This window comes from Linepithema humile, chromosome 3 (genome assembly GCF_040581485.1).
Source record: "Linepithema humile isolate Giens D197 chromosome 3, Lhum_UNIL_v1.0, whole genome shotgun sequence".
In the NCBI taxonomy this organism is placed as follows: Eukaryota; Metazoa; Arthropoda; class Insecta; order Hymenoptera; family Formicidae; genus Linepithema; species Linepithema humile.
Genome location: NC_090130.1, coordinates 31,434,435 through 31,458,056, shown reverse-complemented (window position 1 = coordinate 31,458,056; position 23,622 = coordinate 31,434,435). Strand labels below are relative to the sequence as shown.

Genomic DNA, 23,622 nt, shown 5'->3' with positions numbered 1-23,622 from the left:
ACGGGTGGTGGTTTCGTTCTCTCTCTCTCTCTTTCGCTCGCTCTCACCTCTTTTCCGTTCCCTCTCTTCGAGGTTAAGCCGTGACAGTATCGGACGTCATTCGCGACGACGCGACGGCGAGAAACGGTGGTTAGCGTATCGAGAGGCACGCGCGCGACGGTTGGTTTCCGTTCATCATGACAGAGGAGGCCCGCAAGGAGGTTCGCGTTTGGTGCGATGGATGGTGAGTAACGATGTGGTGCAGATTTTGCGTCGAGAATTGTGGACGTGCAGGATGTGAATCAGCCGTCGCTGATAAAGGCGTCGCTGTATCGTCCGACCGGACATACCATGACACACACGTGTCGTTTCTTGTTCTCGGTGCGTGGATTTTCTCACACTATCATAAGCTTTCACCCGTGGAAACACGATCAATCGATATGACTTCGTCGAGGGTTAGAAAAATGAGCTTTTAACCTTCGTTCCGGCGACGCGACTAAGATTACAATTAAAATACATTTCTGAATTAACGTTTCTTAAATTTCTTCGTCAGTTACTATGTGATTGTTGCTTGTACACATAAGAGTTATTTATATAAATTTTATATATAAAAAAAGAAAAAAAAGAGGGAAAAGAATTCTATCTTTGTGTTAATGAAGCGTACGTGAAAGTTAATCGATAGCCGAAAGTTATGTTGTATGTGCAATTGGCAATAAAGGCATCACTTAATCAGTGATGTTTGATTGGAACGAGCAACTCGCCGTGGCACAATTCATTATACGTCCTCGCTCCGCGTTTCGCACACACCGGGGCGGCTACGGATGACAGACTGCCTTCGTGGATAGAGTCGAATTTAAGCTTGTTTGATTCTAAGCTACAATACTTTTTTATCTTCTATATAATAACGCAAATACAACATTTGAATTGTCGAAATAAAAATAAAACCGTTTTTTTTTATTTATCGATCGATTAATGTCGTCAGCAGCCATTCGAAATAATCAGTTAAAAATAATTTGGAAACGTACAATTAGTAATCGCACGACGTTTCTTACATTTCTTCCTTATTTGTAATAATTGTAATTTTTTTTTGTTGACGTAAGACTCGGAATATGCGATCCCCCGACTATAACTTATTTATTTTGTATGCAAATCTATGTTCGCATACTTAATATGTAAACACGTCATTGATCGATCAGTATTGCGCAAAAACCTGCAGACTTATCTGATTTTTAGCTTTAAGTTTTATTTTATTGAGTTCATCACTTTGTACGACCTTGTTTAATTTGAAAACGGTAGAAACTGCATGAGTATAAATTAGTTTGTTATCGGAATATAATTCTGTCTTATCGCAAGTCACACCGATATAGTAGTTATCAAAGCAATTTTAAAATGTTAAAGCTTAACAACAAAGTATTTCTTTTGAATTTGAACGAAAAAATTTTTGACTATAATTTTAATATAATGTTATGTAATGTAATGTAATTTTAATGTATAATGTCAATCGAACATAATTGGCATAAATTGGCAGATAAACAGTTTACATAGATTTATATATTATATTTGAATATTATCTATATATCTATATATCATTATTCTTATCACATTTATAGGAAAAATAATACGTAATTTTTTTTTTATTAAATATTTGGAAATATTTATTCGGAATAATATAAATTTTATTTTATATTACATTACATTCCTTTTTTTTGTTATTAACTGAATATATTTAATCGAATGTATTTAATTGAATAAATAATGAATCAGGTTTATTTACATTTAATTACAAATTGAATGTTGTTGGTTGCAGTTATGATATGGTGCACTTTGGTCATGCTAATTCTCTGAGGCAAGCTAAAGCTTTAGGAGATTATTTGGTGGTAGGTGTTCACAACGATGAAGAAATTACGAGACACAAGGGGCCTCCGGTCTTCACTGAACAAGAAAGGTATCTTACTTCATCAAAAGGAAATTACGCAAGACATAATAACTATTCTGAAGTATCATTCTGAAGTCATCATTCTGAAGTTTGTTATTATGTGTTAATCAATCTTTCAAGTTCCACACATTTACCTTCTGGAAATACATTGTGTTAGCGGATATTTTTTACTAAACATTTCCTGTATCTGTTTTAGATATTTTATACATCTATAGGGCTATACATTAGTATCTATAATTCTATTCGTCATTATTTCTATATACATTATAATTATTTATATTAACATTAGTGTTCTTAATGTTTTGTAGAATATTAGATTATCATGTTTTAATATTTTATTTTACATTGTATATTTTGATAAATATTAGTACAGAAATATTGACAATATACATTTATATACTCTACAATTATATCACTTTTCTTTACAAATGTTTAGCTTTACTAATTTATTTCAAATCACAATGTTATACATTTTGTATTCTTACGAAGAAACTTGCGCAGAAAAAAATAGAGCATGTTTTATCATAAAACAACACATGTGTCATTTTTCTATTTGTAATATGAATAATTTATATTAGGTTTATCATATCTCTGATCTTGACACACTAGAAAATATCTTAGTCATGTTGAATATGTTTACAGAAGTTTTGTATCATTGAAGATAAAAAGTTTATGTATTCTAAAGCTATAATCTTACTAGGAGTAGGTCGTAGTAGGTCTTGGAACCTTGACATTTCGGGTCAATAGATGTATAGAATAAACTAACTTAAACTAGCTAAAGAACGTAACATGACATTACTACATAAGAAAAATTCTTGTTTTTTTAGTTGCGTTTATACAATAATTGCAATATCAATTAAAGATTATAATTGTACAAGTTACAGCAATATGTTATTTTTGTATGAAATTCTTTAAATGAAATTTACAATTGCTTATAATTTACAAATATTTTGTGAAGAATTACTTAAATATGTAACAAATAGACAATGATAATAAATATGCAAGATAACATTATTGATTTAATTATAATACAAATCATTCACATTTTTATTTGTCTCATGTAGAAGTTTGCTCGTAAGAATATATGATGCATTTTTAATCACGGCGTGATTAAAAATGAATTATTACAACATTAACAATTTAATAATTATACATATTAACATTTATATATTAAATGAATTTATTAAATTGTTTTTTTCTGCTTAGGTACAAAATGGTGCGCGGCATTAAGTGGGTAGATGAAGTAGTTGAAGCTGCGCCCTACGTCACTACATTAGAAACATTAGATAAGTACAATTGCGATTTTTGTGTTCACGGGGATGATATTACAATGACGGCTGATGGAGTAGACACATATCATCTAGTCAAGGCAGCTGGTCGTTACAGGTATAGTTCTTTAAACTTTAAATAAACTTTAAATAAACTTAAAAACAATATATTATTTTAATGTATAGTTAAATTTTTATTCGAAGATTGTGCAACTTTTTCTAACAACACTTGATTATTTCAGGGAAGTTCAACGAACTGCTGGCGTTTCAACGACGGATCTTGTAGGACGTATGTTATTGATGACACGACAGCATTTTCGGCAGGGCGATAACGAGTACAGTGTCGATAGAGAACCGAGCAAGCGTATGGGACAAGATCGTACTGCTCGGAGTCCGTGGACTGGTTGTTCGCAATTTTTGCCAACTACCCAAAAAATTATACAATTCAGCGACGGCAAAAGTCCGCAGCCGGACGACAAAATCGTATACGTTGCCGGCGCATTCGATCTCTTCCATGTGGGACATTTGGATTTCCTGCAGGTCGCCAAGAAGGAGGGCGACTACCTCATTGTCGGCTTACACACGGATCCCGCTGTTAACCGATACAAATGCGGCAATCATCCCATTATGAATCTTCACGAACGAGTTCTCAGTGTGCTAGCGTGCAAGGTGAGTCTCGCTCGCACCGATTATTCATATCTGCAACGCATATTGTGGTAGAATGTAACATGTATTATGTTATATATATATATATATATATATATATATATATATATATATATATATGTAAGATGTAATTTCTACAGTTTCTATAAAACTATGATACATTTTCTACGGTGAAAAAACCTTTAATATTCCATTACTTGAGATAACAGAAGTGAATTCTTTTTTGCATTTACAGTATGTAAATGAAGTTGTAATTGGTGCTCCTTATGAAGTGACGAGAAATCTGATGGAACATTTCAATGTGTCTGTTGTGTGTCATGGACAAACGCCTATAATGCCATGTGAGGATGGCTCAGATCCGTATGCGGAACCGAAAAGGCAAAATAAATTTAAATTGTTAGATAGTGGTAACGACATGACGACGGAAAAAATTGTTGAAAGAATTATTCTTCACAGGTATGTTTTGTCTTTTTGTTATGTCTTGACACGCTTTTTATCAGATCCTTTTAAAAGCAATTTTTATAAATTTATGTAGATGTTTTTAATCACAGTTTATATCTATCCTCATAATACTTTATGTATTATGCAAACATTTCTTTAGCTAAAATTTTTGAATAAATTATTTACATATGAGTACATATTCTTTCATGACGGTATATTCAATTCAATAATATCAAATTAAACATACATATGTATTATTTGTTAAAATTACATACTTATATAACAACTTTATTATACTTCAATTAAGTGTGTTACTTGAAATGATAACACATTGTGCGTTACTCGGATGGATGATTATATTATTGCAATTTGATTATATGTGTAAGGACATTTGCTCATGAGGTATCATATATTTCGTTTAAACTTTTATGAACTTGAATATATATAGGATATATATTTTTCTATACTCTACTCTACTCTACTTTTATTTATATTTACAGATAAGATTACAAATTTCAAAATATTTTTAATTAGACAAAGAAGTTTTTAGAATTTACTTATTAATTTTTTATATTCTACTTTTTATCTTCTTAGGCCGATCGAGCTTTGTACGGTTATAAAGAAATTCAACAAACATTGGTAGTTGGATTCTGATTTTACACTCTTTCTTTAATTATTGGGTATTTCAACAATCGTTAATTGAAACAATGGTTGCTTTGTATTCTTTATTCAACTTGCAATAAATAGATGTTTATTTACTTCGTATTATAATTTATTGTCATTCATTCATTTTCTGATGGGATATGTAATTTTATTCATCTCGTGAAGTATTTTTTGAGTTCTATTTCTCTTTATTCTCATTTATCATCATATATGTAACAACTTTTTCTTTTGAATGAAAACAGCATTCACATATCCCAACAACTATATAGATATTCCTATTACGTGTTGATCTTAGCGTCTAATTGCAGGTTGGAATACGAGGATAGAAATTTAAGGAAGGAGAAAAAAGAGCTTGCCGCTTACGAAGTCTTCACGAAGTCTAACAAAAATGACAGGATTGAATAACTATCTTTTTCTTCGCAAACGTTTGCGGTGTGTATGTGTGATAATCAGATTTTATATAAAGTCAATATGTAAATATGATGTCACACCGACACTTAATTTATCATTTCAAAATGCCTTACATAGAATAAATATTAAAGTAAATATTTATAATTATTCAATGTGCTAGAATTGGTTAGCAACGTGGAAATGAACGCTGATTTTAATTTATTGCAATATGCAGTGAAAAATAGTAAACGGACGATGATTGTCAAATCGGTCGAACATTTTATATGCCAGGTGTGTCAGAACTATCGCTATTTTTATCATTTGTATGATTTTTTATCAATCTTAAGTTCGTTTTCTTTAATAAACGTGTGTCTAGGATTAAAAATGGGTAATAATATTTTATCATTGCTATTTTGCTTATTTTTACTTTAAATAGAAAAATATGATGTTATTATAAGATTGAAAAACTATTTAATACTATTATGTAATACGTATATGCGACATTTTCTTACAAATCAATTATTTATCGATCTGCGAGAAACAGAACTCAAAAATTGTATTACAAAACAAACTTTATCTTAGTCTTTAAATTAAATTACGAGTATATTATAAATATCATACTGATTGTTGGGCTGAACTTCTCAGCTTAAATAATCTAACTTTGAATTTTGATTTCTAGTCGCAGGCGATAGTTCTGGAACATTATATATCGATTCTTTGAAAACGAGGATTGTTTTAAAAATATATCGTATGTTATTAAGCTTTTAAATGTAGATATACTTAGTAATTATCGTTTTATCACACAATGTATGGACATTGTGATGTCGTTGCTTAATTCGGACATTGCAAAAAATAATCATAATGTGATTGTAATAAATAATCTTGTTGGATGTATTATAAAAATTAAAATCTAATATTCTTTAAGTCAAGACGTTGAATTTCGACTACTTTCGCACATGTACTGTTTTCTTTCATCACGCAATAATTTTATTCTATCGTTCTATATTTTCTTTCTGCTTTTTTCGCATATGTTATAGCATTTGTTGTTTGTTCAAAGCTTCAAAGTTTTCGACAAATGCAAACAAATGCAAATATTGAACCGAATATTGATGTTCGGTTTTCAGGAAATAATCATACTCGTCGTGCAATATAAATGTTTATGTATGTTTATATTTATGAAATATTTTACGCGCTTAAAAACGAAAATGTATCAAAACACGATTGTGTACATGAATGAATATTTTATCCATGAATCATGAAATAGTCGAGATTGGCAAGTAAAGAGCTAGACTCGATTTGGTCTAATCAATTGGAAGTTCCTATGTATTTACAAATGCCTATCATATATTTCTCGACGATGCGTTTTATTTGTCACTGGCGGATATTTAGACAGATATTTAGACTGAATTTTGCGGTTTATAAGATTGATTAGCATTACGACAGGCATGCGTGTCAGATAAATTATGATGCGTAATTGAAGTATTAGGTTTTTTAAATTAGAATATCCTTCTCAATATCCAAAAATATCAACAGAACCAAAGAAGCTAGTTTAAAGCGCACATCAGATAGATTGAACGAGTTCCGTATGTCTGAATTTTAACTGTTTGTGTCTGAGGAACGAGAAAAATGCTTAGTTATTTGTTCATAAATTTAATCGTGCTGTAGCATACAGAATGTTCTAGATAAACTGAATTTGAACATTAAACGATTCCGCTTATTGATGTATGACGTCAATGATATGATGATCTGTCAAGCCTTCAACAAGCCAGAATCAATAGGACGGATAATTTATGGTTGAATGAACAATTGTTGGGCAATTCTGAAACATTATATAACGAACACAAGCAAATTCCTCTATACGCAATGTGACGATATAAGTACTATGGTAATGATATTGGCGCCAATAAATTTATAGCGATAATTAAACTAGATTACGCAGGAAGAAGATTGTATAGTTTGTGATTTTCTACCGAAGAATACGACGCTGAATAAAAATTGTAAAAATAGTGCGCAGAATTGTCTAATCCTTTATTTTATAATAAATAGTCATTGTACACGATCAATCTACGATAACTATCTATATTTATATATTACATTTCCTATTTACTGTCACAAATCGCTAAGGATCAATTATAGTATTCTTAGACTTGAGCTGCACTATTTTGTGCAAGTACTTTTGTTTCTTCTCGCATGATTGATTGATGTTATTAAATATATAATACTTAAACTTTTTTATAGAATATTTTTTAAACCAATTTTATACAAATTTATAGAATATTGAAAGAGATTATTATTACTTACACATTGTAAGATATTTTAGAGATATTGGTTAAATTACTTGACTCAAGTTTATCAATTGTTCTAATAATATTCAGCTATGTATATCAATTCTAGATATTTTTATAAAAAACTATTCTTTCTGCGATAAATTCTTTTTGTTTTGCTGATCCAACAAATTTACAAAATTTGCCAAACTTTCTTCTAAAATATCTTTTTATATAATTAAACAGTATATAAATTTTTATTTTGTGTGTGTGCGCGTGTGTGTGTGTATCTTTAACTTTGCCGTTCTTAGCAATAAATAAATAAATAAATAAATATACATATGATTTATTGTACATACACGCATTTAAAGCGAGGAAGACAAATGATGATTGTCTTGGCAATCATGCGGAGATTATCAGGTACAGAAATGTGTACAACTCATATTTTATTAGGTTTATATGTAACGAAAACTACACCACAGTGATTCAATTTTTTGATTACGCAAGTCGTAATCGCTGCATCGCGAATATCTGTAGTAATCATACATTTTGGCAATTATTCATTGCTTGAATCAGCATCTGACAAAAGTTCGCATTTGTACTAATATACTTTTAATTAATAAAATATGTGATTACTTAAAGAGCGTATGCAATTTGCGTATGCAATTTTAAACTGATATACATAATAAAAAATAAATTTTTGTCAATTTTAAAAGTGCGCGCTCAGCATCGATGAATTATCAATATTACCAATATCTTAATATTAAAATTTTTCGATAAACTATTGTGGTGACCAGAAAAAGAGGGCGTGCGGAGCGTTGAATAATTAAAATTTTGAATTTTGGCAATATTGCATGCATTTTCCAACCGTCATGATAGTTTATTTCTATAAACATGAATGCAAATCGTAAAAGCTCCGTAATTAACGACGTAATTTACGCGATTTTACGTTAAAAGTATATAATGAGTGCGAATTTGTGACTAGAGTGCCGATTAAAACGACGCGCGATTACTGGAACGTATTATTTATAGCGAATGTTCATGTTTCAATCGTAATTAGAATCGAAGTAATATGGGCGCGCGTGTACGTTTGTCGATACCTTTTTTATTTTTCTATCATTATCATTGTTTTTCTTTTTTTATTTTGAAAGCGTGTATCGAATTTACGTTCGAAAATGTAAAGTGACAATACGCGTCGCGACGTGAAATGCTCTTTGTTTCGCGTTTGTGTTTCGTAGCGTAGTCAGAATTTTGTTTGCGATTTTCGTGTTTTTTTAGTAATAAAATGCGCGAGTGTTGATTTTCATCTACATATATGGTACACATAATTAATTGTAAGTGTTTAAGGCAGTCTAAGACGAAATCTGATCTGCTGATGATTCAAGCAAACTGATATAACCTAAATGTTTTAGTTGGTAAGTATAATTATTATTTTGATTATTATGCACATAATTATGATAATACACATATATAATGGTAATTTATTAAATTTTTATTAAGATCTTTGCAAGTATTTATTAAAACGTTTATGAATATTTATTAAAAATTTTTAAATAATTAATCATGTAATTTATTGCGTATAATTAATGAAAATGGAAATAAATAATACGTGAGGATCAACATACAAAAAATGTATGATTCTTAATGACTAAAATATATATTAATTTCTCCAGGTACAGCTGAGAGGGTGTGTACATAACTAGGTTACAACGACCGGTGAGTGAATTCATTCATTATACTTGTGTAATTACATAAAATATTGATATTATCTTTTCTCGCGCTATTTATTATATAATTGTTAAGAACCGTATTTTGACACATTTCACAAATCACATTTTCTATGATTTATGGTTTTACAAATAATTATTAAAATACAAAATTACTTTTTATCTATCTAAACAAAGAAAAATTTTTACAATTTGCACAAATTATATATTATTCGTAAAATTAGAAAATTTTGGATATATAAGTTATAGAATATGTATGTAGAAAACAGTTTTTTATGAGGACACAAATTATAAGAAATAATTTATAAAATTATATATAATGAAATTTAAAATTTAAGAGGTATAATTTTTAAGAATATTATCCATATAATTCTAACGTGAATATGTTTTCACTTAATTTAATCAATCGTTCGAGATTTTTGCAAAAAAGTCAATTGTCAAAGTACGGTTGTGTAATTTGTTGCTGTGATGAGAAGGTCGTGATTATTAATACAATAATTTATACAACATCCTTTTATGACGCACATTTTATCGAACGATTCTTTTCTTCCGTCGAACAAAATTCGAGAGTCTTTTACATATGACACGGTTCGCGAAAAAGCCTCTTACTAGTGGTTATATCTTTCCTCATTGCAATTCCGTTATAGAGTCCTTATAATTATTTGAACAATCTCTAGCTATTGCTCAATTTATAACTCATTAAATTTAAATTGTAGCAGAACTTTAATGACATATTCTCTTATTTTACGAATTATATTCAAAATAGCTATGTCGGTTAACAAATATTGCTGTGTTTATCAGTCGGAAATAAACCGGCCATTTAAATTAAAATGTCTATTAAATGATTATGAAATAGCAAACATAATGATGCGACGTACGTGCGACTATTATTATCTGTTCGTTATTTAAACGTGTAGACAATTGTAATAACATACACATAGACAATTACAATTATATATAGTCGCTGTTAAAGAGTTTGTTGTAAAAGCAAGACGCTTTGCCATATGTGTTTATTTACAACGTGAGATAAAAATTCGTGCAACCACCCAAACAAAATGTTTCGCCCCGCCAAGTTTCTTCGCATCTGGCGAGGTTCTTATCCTACGTATTGCACGAGCGATCGATGGATGATCTACCCGTTTGATCAGGTCACGTGATAGCATTGCACGTTCGAGAGACTTATTGTAGTGAGACCGTCTTCTGTATTTGAGCAATAACGATAGATCGTGTAACTTCCAACGGAATCTGCATGATGTGCGCGATGTTCGGAGAGAATCGTGCATTAAAAGTTAACTAACTATCGGAATTCTTTGACCCAGAAAAGAAACGCTCAAGTTAAAGAACTCAATTTTTTAGTAGAGTAATTTTTTACTCGTTTGATTGTTTATGGGAGAAATTTAATTAAGCAGTGGAATAATATAGGTATATGCTATATTATTACATATTTTTATAACACAATCATAATATCTGCAACAAGTCAATTTAAATATTTTCTTACCAGCGTCAAAGAATTGAGAAATGGAAAACTAAGCGAAATAGAACGGTTCCAAGTGTTTGTGTAGAAAAAAATTACTTTAAGCGGCACTTGCTCATGAAAACGTAAACACGTGCTGTGTAAGCTATCGTATCTACATTAATAGAATTTAGACAATTAGAATTTAATACTTTCGATATATCTGACAAAAAAATATTTCTTTCAAAAATTACCAATTTATCTGCGGTTCGTCAATCGTTAATTTAAATTGATTTTATCTCATCGAAAGTACACTCGTTTGCCAATGTTTGTCTTCGAACGTCTACGTCATAAAAACTATTTTTATTCTACAGTGGGCGGTGTCGTTCGCTCGTCCGAACATTATTCGGAATCTCTATAAAAGTTTTTTTCGCAGTCAGAATCACTTCTCGATAAACTTGACGCACAACATAACGTATAATATTATATCGTTGACATAACACTATGTCTCTTTTTTTAAGTAGAAAAAGTATTTTGCGCTTTTAAAATGCAAAAATCAAGCAATGATTTGTAATTTTAATATCATCCTTTTTGTAAATTACGCAGTTCTCGTTTCAAAGCGTAACATCAATCAATGATAACACATACGTTATGCTTTACATCGTGACATAATATACATTTCGCGAAGAGTGTTTTCGCATCTCTTCTCGATCGTGCATTGCTTTATTGCATCGTTGAGCGCCCGGTGTAGCCGGGCGTGGTGTCGCAATACTTCCTAGTACGGTCTCTGACCAGCTCATCGATAGACTTATTCTGCTGCATCGTCGTGGATAGGCTGTGAAGACGCGACGCCAAGTAGCACATGATGAAGGCCGATAACACCAACAATACGCCCAATCCCGTCGCTACGTAAAGAAAATTCCCGCAGCTGCCTTCGAGGCCAGCCGCTACCTTGTCGTACAGTTCTATGATAATGAGAGGAATATTAATTAGAATTATAGCGATCGCGTAACGTCTCGCGTTCCTCGTTATCTAGACGCGAGACGCTTGATTAATCTCGATATATTCGCTGAATGCCAGTTTCATGTTAATCTGTCTCTTCCTCATGAATCTTGTCGCAGAGTTCCGTGAAAATTTATGTCAAGAAAATTAATCTCTATTATATGGGTAATACCGCAAATTAGCCGGTCTTCTCGAAGAGACCGTGATATCTTCACAGAATAAATTTTTTAAGGATAGAAAAAGAATTGATAACGCTAAAATTTTGTGTGTTAATCACTGTAATTAAAAATTAGCAAAAATGACTATCTTCAGAAAGAAGAGTGACGGCTTCAAAAAGTCGAATTTGAAAATATACATATATTTTAAAAGCTTATAAAGATATTTCTAAAAAAAAGGAAGATAATTTATAACAATTATTAGATTTTATGTAATACGTATAGTGAGAATAGAATAGAGTTTGAATAATTAATAAAAAAATATTGCATATATGAATTAATTTAGAAGATATGATATAAAATAACACATTGATTTTTCTTCCATATTCAGTAATATTAATCAATTTCCAATTACATCACTTTTAATTGTTAATCATGGGAATGTTTAAGTGTTTAAATTTTATATGAAGTAAGAAGAAAAATTAATCTGTAGCGTGTACTCACCTTCCGGCATTGTGACCGTATATTCAATGTTCTCCTTAAATTTCGTGTATGGCGTAGAGTCGTTATATCTTTTGATCAAACGCTCGACTCTCGGAAGAAACTCGCCTGATGCTTCCACATTTGCCTCGACCGCTGCTCTTTTCCTCTTTTTCCCATGTCCCGAGGGTTCGAAGAGATCCAGACAGAAGTCCTGTGAAAACAAAGAACTAACGGAATATAGGATACACATAACAGCAGGAAGTCCGATTATTTTCATACGTTGTACTCAATTTGCTGATCTTAATTTGTCGCTATACTCTTTTGTCATGGAGATTATCATAGCGGAGAGTTAAGGAAATTGATCTATTTTCCGACTAGAAATCGATAAGCAAGCTTTCCTGAAAAAAACGAAGGGAATTCTAAGGCAGTCTTATGTATAGCGCTTATTGCCTACCGGTTGACAGTCCTGCGGTTCCATGCACGCCTTTATCTGCGAATGAATCCAGAGGGTAGAGCGCTCTCTCATCGAGCTCAGCAGAAAGGCCTCGAAGTCGAGAAAGACTTCATTCTTGCGCTCGCGATACCGCGCCGGCTGATGCGGGATGATGGACGCGAAATCGCGATTCCTGCAGCCGTCCTTTACGAGCACGACGCTACCGTGAGCGTGTGGCTGATCCGGATCGGGACTGACCGTCACTTCCAGTAGTTTAATGTAACCCCAAGCGCTGTCCGGACTGATGCGGGCGCGCAGTTGTAGCTTCGTGCCAATCGGCACCGCCTGATCGACCGTCTGCGAGCTATCGGACACATTGCCGGTCGCCTCGCGATAAAGGGCCACTTCGTACTCGAGCCGGCCCGGCGTCTCCTCCACCACGCCGGACACCCTGGCGCCGTGCGGACTGAAACGATTAGCCCTTTAAAGCAGACGTGCGTCATCGCTTCAGCACATCGTGCTCTTTTGCTACTGTCTACTAATTATCAATCCAAACTTTTATTTGCAAATTTTTTTCAATTTATATGTATGATTATTTTTGCTGCAAGATATTTTTTATTTTTTTCTTATTCACTGTTATCCAAATAAAATCACACGGTGGATTAAAGTCAATTCTATAAAGTAAACGCGTGTTTTATGTATATCAATATGTATATCTGTTATTGTTAATTGAAACCGTTTGCTCTCTTGCAAATTTCTTTCATTCGTATCTTTTCGAAATATGTACGCGCATATTGTTTTCACGTCGAAAATATTTGACTTGCATACATGATGTCGCATTATTTTTACGACAGACATATGTTAATTATAATATAACCTTTATTGTTATTCGCGTTATTGTTGAAATAAACAGAGTAAATAATAACTGAACATTACATACGCGGACACACATTGTGCAGACTACTGCCGCGTACTGCATGGTGCATGGATAACAGTTTTCTCGACTCGCATAAGAACGCGCTCCGGCGAACGCGTACGCGGCGCGGTGTGGCGGAAATAATGCTCGTCTATTACTTGAGATTCGCCAAGATATCTCGTGCACGCGGAACAGACCGCGGTATGACTTACAAAGTGCCAGCGAAACCGGCAGCCTTGTGCCTCAGCAGCGTCGGCTCGGGCGGCCGGCACATCAGGATCAGCTCCTGGTCGGCCAGCATCACCACGCCGGGAAAAGCCGGGAACCACACTCGCAGATGAATGAATCCCTGGTGGCACGATTAATCGTAATTTATCGCGTTACGAGTCGCACAGCTAGTTTACTGAATAATAATAAGTATTTGTCAGGACTTTTGACGCGCTTATCGTCAAGCGGAACGGCATTCCGGTGAATGGATATTGAATTAAGTGCGATTTATCGTCCGGCGAGTCGCACACCGAGAGTCGTCAGTTAAATATCTCTTTTTGTCGAAATCTTATAACGGCGTTCAATGACGCTGCGATACGATCTGATTGGAGATGCATCGAGCGTTCCATATTGGTATCTACGATAACAGTTTCTAAGAGCAGAATCGACCGCTGAATTGGTAGTCGCTATCGACGGCGCAATCTACGACAGTAAATTGCGACCGCCGAGATCTGTTTGTGCAACGTCAGTCGTAAGTCCCGATGCGAATGCATCATCGGGGAGGGGGAGGAGGGGTGGGGGACGTAAAAATCAGTTCCGCGTAATTCGCTCGATCGGATGACTCACGTTTCTCTTGAGGATGCCGCATCGGGAGAAGTCAGTCACCTTCAGGAAGTAGTTATCCTCCTGCGGATCGTTCGGGTCCGGCCTGATCTGGCAGTGAATGTCGGCGAGCGGATTCGCCGATCTGTCGTCGGCAAAGAGCGGCGTACCTCTGAAGCCAACCGGCCTTTTGATCTTCGCTGTCAGAAGATCGGCCGCTGATCCTGCGCCGCTGCACTGAATGTCGGATACCTCGTAATCCTGGCCAACGGTGGCGGCGATCTGAAACCACGAGCCGAACAACGATAACGCAGCCGCGGGCGGCGGAAGATTTCGTCAACTTGCGCAACCGTATTTCTTTGGCGATACTTGAATTTTTTCTTCGAAAATATCGCAATATTGCGCGCGGCTCACATTCAGTCGCTTTTAAACAGCATTAAAGTAACATTCCTTGATCTTTCGTCGCTTCCTCTTGAATTTCGTTCATTTTTGTATTCATTGGGAAAGAATAGTTTGGATAGCGTATGCATAAAAATATTTTACGTTGCATTTTAATCGAGCGAGAATATATTACTCGATTAAAATGCAGCGTGCATCACGTTGTAGTATAAATTCTTCATCTCGGATATTGAAACAACGTATGATGCCGTGAAATGTTTTTATAGTCTCAATATTCATTTTGTCAAGAAACACCGCTTTAAAAGTGCATTTATGCATTTTGTAAACATTAATTATCTTCTCTTTTTCTTGATAACACATTTCACGTGTCACGGCGTAAACAGTATCGCATGATAACATAGTAGAGCGATAACTTACGCATAACTCGTATTTGGATCGTAAATAGAATTGTACATTACACTCGCATAAATAGCGGCTTAAAGCTTAACAACCGTATTGTTCCGTAACTGTTATGTAGCCAGCTTTTTTTTTCACGGCAATTTACTGCCGTTCAGTCGCGGCACTATAGCGGATTGCGCATTATTTTCAATTTTAAACAGATTTACTTTCTAGAAGAACTCCGCGCTGCCCCGATTCGCCAAAATTGAAAATAAACGCTTTGAACGATTGAAATCGGTCTTGGCGGGCGGTGTAGATTTTGGGTCGAGTTACATAAAGCAAGTCGGACGAAACGTTAAAGGTTGATTTCTTATTTAGATCTAAGACAAATATTTTTACTAATCGAAGAATATCTGTTTTGTCAATAGCTTTGAGTTCTAAATTATGAAAGATGTGCAATTGAAGAGTTATGTTTGATATTACAATTGCAAAGTCACATTGCAAAGGATATTGAGGTAGTACCTCTATAAGTTGATCTTAATTGTTGCAAAAAAGGTTAATAGCTTATACAACGGACAATTGCTGATTTTATCATTGCAACATTGTGTTATCGCGTTTATTCAACAGTCTCATTTGTTTTATTTAAATCTACACGTTTACACGAGCAATACGAATATGCAAATTATTCTTCCTTGCTAATCGTCTCTTAATTGGTACTTTGTGTGTATCATGCGAGGTTCTCGGCCATTTGCCCCGCGTAAGCGTGAAATCAAATATACGTTTATTACACTCTCTCGCAGCGCGATAAAAACGATGAAGCGTCTAATTAATCTATGTTAAGATACTCGGGACGCTTTTCATCGGCTAACATACGCCATCAATTATCGCTGTGAAAAAACCTGCTCGGTAACTCGGAAACGACCTCGGCACCGATGACGTTTACAACGTTGCCATTGGTAAGGAACAGGGTGACCAGCGCGCGACCAGAACCAAGAACCCACTTCGATACCGGGTAACGGTGTAAGGAAACGCTCTGGTGGCCGCGTAAGATATTCGTTATGTGTATCATATACGTTATATATTGCTCGAGTGCTCGCTCAGCACTACTCGTGCTCATCGTACGGGTCACGGTAGGCCGTATTTTTCGCGATAGCTCCCTCGCGTTCATGGATACCGTATCGCGGATATCAGATCGGCCCATAAGTGCATTTATATTTACTGCATGAACGTGTCCATTGTGAACAGTTTCTCGACGAGGATAAAATAAAAGGATCGAGACGATGCAGATTATCGACGATGAGGAACAGTATTATTATTATTATTATTATGAGAAGTATTGTATAAGTAAAAAAATAAAAAAAATTTTTTAACATTTTTTTGGGAATATAAATTTGGGAAATATTCTTAGTCCAATAACTATTTAAAAGTTTGTATTGCTTGTCACAGATGTGTAAATTTCAATAAAATGATTGAGACTTGAATATAAATGCAATGATGTGTTCTGACGATAAAATCTGTAACTGTCCATTGCTATTTCCGTATATCGGTATTTAAGTAATTAACTAATTAACTAAAATCCATGTTCCACTGCAATTCGGGATAACAGTATTAAAATCTAATTTTAAATCTGAAATAAATTTAAATCGCTAAATTCATAGAGCGTTAAGTTCATAGATTCATGGTTGCGTAGGTAGCTAGCACAAATCGTTAAATTCATAAACGCGTAGATGGTTCGAGCTATAGATCGCTGGATTCGTGCACCGCTAGATTTCTAATTGTAAGTCAAGAATTGTTAAAATCTTTAAGGCTGTTAATCGCCTAGAATCGTAGATCCAACAAAGCACTTGATCGATAAAGTTTTACAGTTACAAATTCTGAAAGTTTATAGACCCTATCTGAATAAGAGCAATTTGTCTCTATTGATTTTTAGCAACGATTTATATCATAAATAATATAATATGTCTTTGTCTAAAAATATTATTAATATGATATAAATATAGAAACATCACTTATTATTTATGATATAAATATTTAATTACATTAGTAACATGAGAAGAAGCAGAATAATTTTTTTCTACAATAGAACTTTTATTCATTAAACGAAAACTTGACTTTTTATTTTTATCGCAATTTCTGCTCTCCATACGGCTTCAAACTATTAATCACTATATATCTTGCTTAAAAAAAAAAACGATAAAGTTAAAAGTAGTTACCGTCTTTGTAGATTACGCGAGATCGTAAGCTAAAGGATGTAATATCAGACGTTATTTCAGGACGAGGATTAACTTGTGAGGAGCCTTGTTAATCCGAACGCAATATCGTATTTAAAAAGCTAGACTTAATCGAATGAAATTTTTCTCTTAAACCAAGTGTTCCTATTTTATCATTGTATAAAAAACTCAATCTTTGTATAAAACTACTAATAGTTTTCCAATTCAGTTACACACACAAATATATATACATATATGTATATATTATTTAAATTGTTTAATAATTTTTCTCATTTCTCAGCGAAACACAGTAGATCATGTCGGCTACGCTTCTCTTCCTCTCTTACGCGAGAATGAAATGATCTCAAAATATTTATTATATCCCCAAATTTCACTTAATGGAATTGTACTGTTACATTTTACGGTTTCGATCGCGCTCGGAATCAGTGTAACAAATCTCTGTTTTAAAATTAAAACTACCGGAATAAATGGTAATTCACGCGAGTGTTTTTCAATACGAAGATATCAACGACTGTGTTAAAAGACAAATTTGCGCTGCAAATTTGCATTTAAGTCCTCGCGTTCGTCGAACTCGCTATGCTTATTCCGTTTGAGGCCGAATGATTAAAGTTGAAAAACGCGTTTAATATAAAATTCCTCAAAGTTGAAAAGTGATGTGCGAATTAGGGGAGTAATTAAATACAGAACTGAGCGATATGCGATTCTTTTCCTTTGAAAGAGTGGAAAAATCTGTGGTAACAGGAACATGTGCGTATACACTGCTAGAAAAATCAAAGTGATTAGTCCCTATTTTATAGCTTAATCTTTTATTACTAATTAAAGATTTTAAATCTTTGCACAGAAAACGGTATAATAAATTAAGATAATAAATATCCTGTGAAAATGTTGTTATACAAATTTGAAAATAAGATTTTTATTTTTTTTAAATAAGATTCTTTTTTCTGGAAATTGGTTTAAAAATCATGATTTATGAATTGAATTTAGCTTTAATTTTGGCGAAATAAAACGGAATTCATTAAAATTCTTTACATTTTGCTGTCTTGCCTTTTATTGCTTTTATTTCTGCGCCAGTTATTTTTATGAACGAAAGAATAAATAATAATGAATAATTTATTATTCTGAATATCTCTAGTGGAAAATTATCCACGAAATCTATTGAGCAGACGTCAAGAATGTAAGAGTACAAGACTCGAGCTTGTCGACCATTAATATCGGCGTTTCGGAAACTATTTGCAATACACAAGCGCAGTCAATATTCTTAATGGCGTCGTCGAAAAGTGATTCGCGTGATCGAAGTATTTACGAGTCGAGCATTTTGCTTTGTGTGTGTGTGTGTTGCGTCTTTCACCGAATAGCTTCCATCGCCGTGCTAATGTTTTCCCGATGAACAGGAATTGCGCGATTCGTCGGAGCCTCGATCGAGTGATTATGCGTGTCGGTGTGATGGTTCGAGAAATTCGTCAACTAGAGGAGGGAAGAAGCTTGACTTTAAATTAAGCTGAGAGTCGAGAGATTAATTTTGATACATCAAAATGCGAGCTTCTGAATTGAAAATCCCCGTTCACTTCAATTGCATTAATAAAATTGCATTTGAACATTGTTGCGAACTGTTTTCTCATTGTTAACACATTTTCTTTGGGATACTGCAAGATTTTATCGTATATTCCATGCAGATGGGGCAAACATATATGTTACATTTTAGTCCTCTTCCTTATTGCTCTTCCGAATTACCGCAAAAACCCGTCGTTAGAATTAACGTTGCGGCTTCTGGAACAACCCGTTTAATTTATCGTGGGGAGATACCGAGGTGGTTAATAAAGCGGCCGGTTTGCCCACGATTGGATTTCGTTTTTCATCGGGAGATGGACGAACGTAACGGGAAAGAATAAGCAGCCTCGAAATTCACCACGCGAGACGAAACGCCCGCGATTGGTCGTCGGGCAATTGGACGGTCCCCAGCCTTTTTTTCAGTCTCATTCGAGAAGAACCGCAAACCTTCTCTTTATGACTTCATAAATCCCGTTTTTTTAATGCCACTTAAGCGCTGCGGCTTGTTCATCCACGGCATCGGTGTCACTCTCAGCGTGCGATACAATTCGGTACAGTTAAATCTCTTGTCGCGTGAGATATGTCCTATTTGTTGAATAAATCGCCAATATGCTTTAAAATTTGGCGAGTTTAATTAGAGAGAAACGCGTTTAATTAGAGTATTGTGAAACGAGACACAGCGCCGGAATCATGTGTCATCGTAACGAAAAATTTTACAGCGGTCGAAAGAAGGATCGAGTAAAGAAATGTCAGAGAAATAAAGTTGATAAATTATATTACATCTGAGAATAACTGTACCTAAAGATAAAATTGTTTCAAATTAAGTACTTTATTAACAGAGTGAATGATTTTATTCGAATGTTCATAATTGACATTTTAATTATTTTACTTTATTATCCAGAATACTTTAGAGCTTGTCATATCTTAATAATTAAATAGCAAATAAAACAAATATAAATAACTAAAACAAATATAATTTACAAATATCAGAGATGATATTTTTTAAATACGTTTGTTATTAATGAGGGGTCTATGAGATTTTTATAATTTGAAGTCTATTTATGTAGAAACAAATTTAATAGCAAATCATAACTCTTCGCTAAATTCTCATAGACTTTACAATTCTACCACAAAGTGAAGATTCTGATCTATTCACGGCTTTTACTTTAGATTCTTTCGATTTTCTAAGGTTTTAATACGTGTCACATCCTTAGTCAAGGTTGAATATCGACATTTTTTCGCGAGTGAATAAAATTGAATATATTTAGCCAATAAATACAGTTCTAAGGTACTTTTTAACGTTGCATGCGCTAAAGCGATGCTAATTTGAGTAATAAAAAAATAGAGCTTTTTCCCAAGAAAATTACGTGTTATAGAAAACACCGTGAAATGTTGATCTTTGATGAGAGAGAGAGAGAGAATATTTATATGAATTGTATCGAGAAATTTTTTTAACATTTTTTTCACAAGAGATTTACATTTTTGGCATTTATAATCTCTTCTCCTACATCAGGTATTCAATCATCGCTTGAACATTGTTTCAAAATGCGGCGCTTTTGCTCTGCCAAACTCGATCGGATTGTATGCATAATTAGAATTTTAATCACCTATAACCGGATTAATTTTAATTCTAATTTAAACTTTAAATCGAACGTATGTTAATTAAATTTCAGTGAAACTTCACGGCGGGGAATTGTTTCCGGTTACGCGCGTAGATGCTTCGCGATAGACGACGCGAGAATAAATATTGTTCATGCAATATGTTTCCAAGAGCTGTATCTAAAATCTTTTTCATCGTACTTGCTATTACGTTGTTACACGATATCGCATGTAGCGTAGATGTATCGAAAAAAAAATGATCGAGGTACATAGATAAAGTATTTACGCGAAGGGATTACGATGCTATTACGATGTACATAATCCCTGTGCACGCGTGTGTTAAAGTATTCCGACATATCGCGTTTCGCGGCCGAAATTAGTCGCCGCGCGTCCACCGCGGGGAGATGTCCGACACAATTCAATTATTTCGTCGTTTGGGAAAACCATTAATATTTCAAACATATCAATGGCTGGCCGGATCGTGCGATTCGGTTTAAATTGCCCGTTATCGTATTTCGTCGCCTCGAATGTCGCGTATTAATAGGGTGCATTTTAAATTATCCTCGGCTAAATCGACGCGGTGTCTATTTGCATGCATTCGCATTTCCGCGTAGGAGAGCGACGGGCGATTTGAGAAATTAAAGTGAATCGACGCGAGAGGCGAGCTTCGACAGCGCATTATTTTTGAGCGTCTCGGTATGATTTAATGGCGTAATATAAAAATATATCGCATCCGTCGAGAACACCGAGGTTTTTCGCAAAAGGAGCATCGCGAGTAGCGCGTCCCAGTTAAAATGAAAACCGATCACCCTCTTTCTTGCCACGGGATATCTCCGGGCGGTCGTCCACGCGCGCAGTGGCCTCTTTCGCCAACGGAAATTAATTGACATTGTCATTATTGACAGATTCTTTGAAATCGCGGCGAACGTCACGTGAAAAAAAAAAACAAGTTCGACGAAGGCAAATAAATAGAAGAGATAAGTTAAGGGAGAGCGTGTAAAAATATAATTAAGTGTCGTGGAAATAAAATGACGTTGAAGATGAAAATGGAAAAGAACCAATAATAAAATCTTATTTTACCAGCTACTTCGATGAGTCTCCGATCGTATGATTAATCTTTTGTTCACTCCGAGACCGACTCGAAATTCATTAAATAAATTTATTCGAATTAAATAATTTTTCACATTTATTATGCATTCAGAATCATGAACTGATTTTATGGCAATATTTTCAACAAATCTTATATTAACAAATTGTACTGCAGTTCTTGACGAAAGTCAAGAAAGAAAAGATTATTGGTAGTTCTTTGAATCACTATCTAAGCATCGCGCAGATTCGTTACAATCACTTGACAAACTGTCACCACACAGTGTCAAACATACTTCTGGCGCCGTGTGACAAACATAAGTCACTAAGAATGGATGATATGGAAATCGAGCGATCGTCCATCATCCACGTTCGACCTGATTTATCCGCAAGAGTCGTCCAAAACCCCCGTTCTTGACATAGATAAAGATTATAGGAATATAAACTTTAACTTATAAACAAGAAAATTACCAGATAAATACAAATTTTTATTGTCTAAACTATGTTTAAACGAGAACAGATACTTCTTTATTGCTGCACCAACATAAGAAAACTGAAATTTTTTCTCTGGTAAAAATTGAAGATTTCGTATATCAAAAATATAAGTCAAAATTTTGTATGGATATATTTTATCATATATATTTTTTAAAAATAAAATAATTTTAGAAGATACGCGTTAAAGTGTTTTTGCAGTTTAAAAAATTTTGGAAAATAAAATTTAAATTAACTTTTTCTCTCTTAAAAAGGAGGTTTTGCACTAAACTCTTTTTTGTTTCATGACAAATTCACGCGAAAGCAGTAGCGAAAAGCAACAAATAGCTGTAAATAAAATAAAGAGTGACTATTATTTCAAGAAGAGATCCAACATTAAATAGCAGTAAAAATTCGATAGGTTAAGTGGACAATGTACACTGATGTTTTATGTTACTGCGTTGTTTCCAAGCAATCGTATATTATATTAAAAAATTTTAATTAAAGGTTATATATGTATATTCTACGTAACTCATGGAACTTATCGTCTCAATCAAAACGATATAAATATATCTAATAATAAGCTTATAATTTTCGACTCAGATATTGGTTAGGAACTTGGCGTTCCACCTTGAATAAGATGTCCAGTAATTTATCTGACGGGTACATTTCTTGAATCTCTTTTCCGGTTTGTCGACAGAAGCAGACAGAAAAAAAAATTAGTCACGGTCAGAAGTAACTGGTGTTGAAAAAAATTTTTCATTTCCTTCCGCCTTCTTAGATGACAATAATCGCGACGTTATGAACGCGATTCAATTCCGCGTCACCCGCCGAGCGGACTTACCGTGCAAAATCCCGCGATCAGAAGTCTCCACATGATCTCGCCGAAGATCTCTTCGTTCTTTTCTCACGTCGCCGTTCTCACTCCGCCTTCGTTAATTCGAGAAGTGTTTACCGAAACACTCGAGACACTCTTTTGTACTGGAGGACGCGCCGCCGGTAGAGGGATGCAATTTTGACGAAGGTCGCCGATGGACTGAGGCGCGTGTACCGAGCCGGGGCACGCGAAGGATTTCGTTTCCCCCCGGTGTCCAGCCGGACAGCACATCGTCCTCCCGCTGAGAAGGGGACGCCGTGGACAGAAACCAGGGAATCAGAGAACCACCGCCGCAGTACGGCCCGTCCGGAGTACTGTTAATGCATGCTCAGTGCCTCCACTAACAACCATCCTCGCTTCGTGGCCGCTCGCGCGCTCGTCCACCAGCGACGGCCTCGAACAAGCACCGTGAGTCCTTTCTTCGGACCGAGTCCGAGAACTTGACCC

The 23,622-nt window shown here is 34.4% G+C and overlaps 2 protein-coding genes and 1 long non-coding RNA gene across 7 annotated transcripts; 2 read left to right on the top strand and 1 right to left on the bottom strand.

Annotated features, from left to right (window-relative positions):
* Positions 1 to 45: 45 nt before the first annotated feature.
* Positions 46 to 7,349, top strand: Pect (phosphoethanolamine cytidylyltransferase). Of its 5 annotated transcripts, XM_067351093.1 has the most exons (7): positions 46 to 223; positions 1,787 to 1,924; positions 3,122 to 3,301; positions 3,426 to 3,852; positions 4,085 to 4,305; positions 4,598 to 4,692; positions 4,885 to 5,048. In XM_067351093.1, exons 1-6 carry the CDS (start codon positions 177 to 179, stop codon positions 4,689 to 4,691), a joined length of 1,107 nt encoding a protein of 368 aa, XP_067207194.1. In that variant the 5' UTR covers positions 46 to 176; the 3' UTR covers position 4,692; positions 4,885 to 5,048. The 5 variants fall into 5 exon arrangements, with proteins under 5 accessions (XP_067207194.1, XP_012219258.1, XP_012219260.1 ...); XM_012363835.2 differs by lacking the exon at positions 4,598 to 4,692 and having other exon boundaries at positions 47 to 223; XM_012363837.2 differs by lacking the exons at positions 4,598 to 4,692; positions 4,885 to 5,048 and adding an exon at positions 5,249 to 7,349 and having other exon boundaries at positions 48 to 223.
* Positions 7,350 to 8,405: 1,056 nt separating this feature from the next.
* Positions 8,406 to 9,610, top strand: LOC136998448 (uncharacterized). Its single transcript, XR_010889026.1, has 2 exons — positions 8,406 to 9,022; positions 9,281 to 9,610. It is a non-coding gene; the product is annotated as an uncharacterized lncRNA (long non-coding RNA).
* On the bottom strand, positions 9,241 to 23,438 carry LOC105670332 (uncharacterized). Its single transcript, XM_067351090.1, has 6 exons — positions 23,143 to 23,438; positions 14,611 to 14,868; positions 13,989 to 14,125; positions 12,882 to 13,326; positions 12,449 to 12,638; positions 9,241 to 11,752 (listed from the first exon to the last, which is right to left on the bottom strand). Exons 1-6 carry the CDS (start codon positions 23,173 to 23,175, stop codon positions 11,511 to 11,513), a joined length of 1,305 nt encoding a protein of 434 aa, XP_067207191.1. The 5' UTR covers positions 23,176 to 23,438; the 3' UTR covers positions 9,241 to 11,510.
* Between the last annotated feature and the right edge of the window lie 184 nt (positions 23,439 to 23,622).

Coding starts and splice junctions, on each gene's coding strand:
- Pect (XM_012363834.2), top strand. CDS start 177: ATGACAGAGGAGGCCCGCAAGGAGGTTCGCGTTTGGTGCGATGGATG. Junction 224..1,786: donor CGCGTTTGGTGCGATGGATG/GTGAGTAACGAT, acceptor TGTTGGTTGCAG/TTATGATATGGTGCACTTTG. Junction 3,302..3,425: donor AAGGCAGCTGGTCGTTACAG/GTATAGTTCTTT, acceptor TGATTATTTCAG/GGAAGTTCAACGAACTGCTG.
- LOC105670332 (XM_067351090.1), bottom strand. CDS start 23,175: ATGTGGAGACTTCTGATCGCGGGATTTTGCACG. Junction 14,869..23,142: donor TGATCGCGGGATTTTGCACG/GTAAGTCCGCTC, acceptor TCGTGGTTTCAG/ATCGCCGCCACCGTTGGCCA. Junction 11,753..12,448: donor TACGGTCACAATGCCGGAAG/GTGAGTACACGC, acceptor TCATTATCATAG/AACTGTACGACAAGGTAGCG.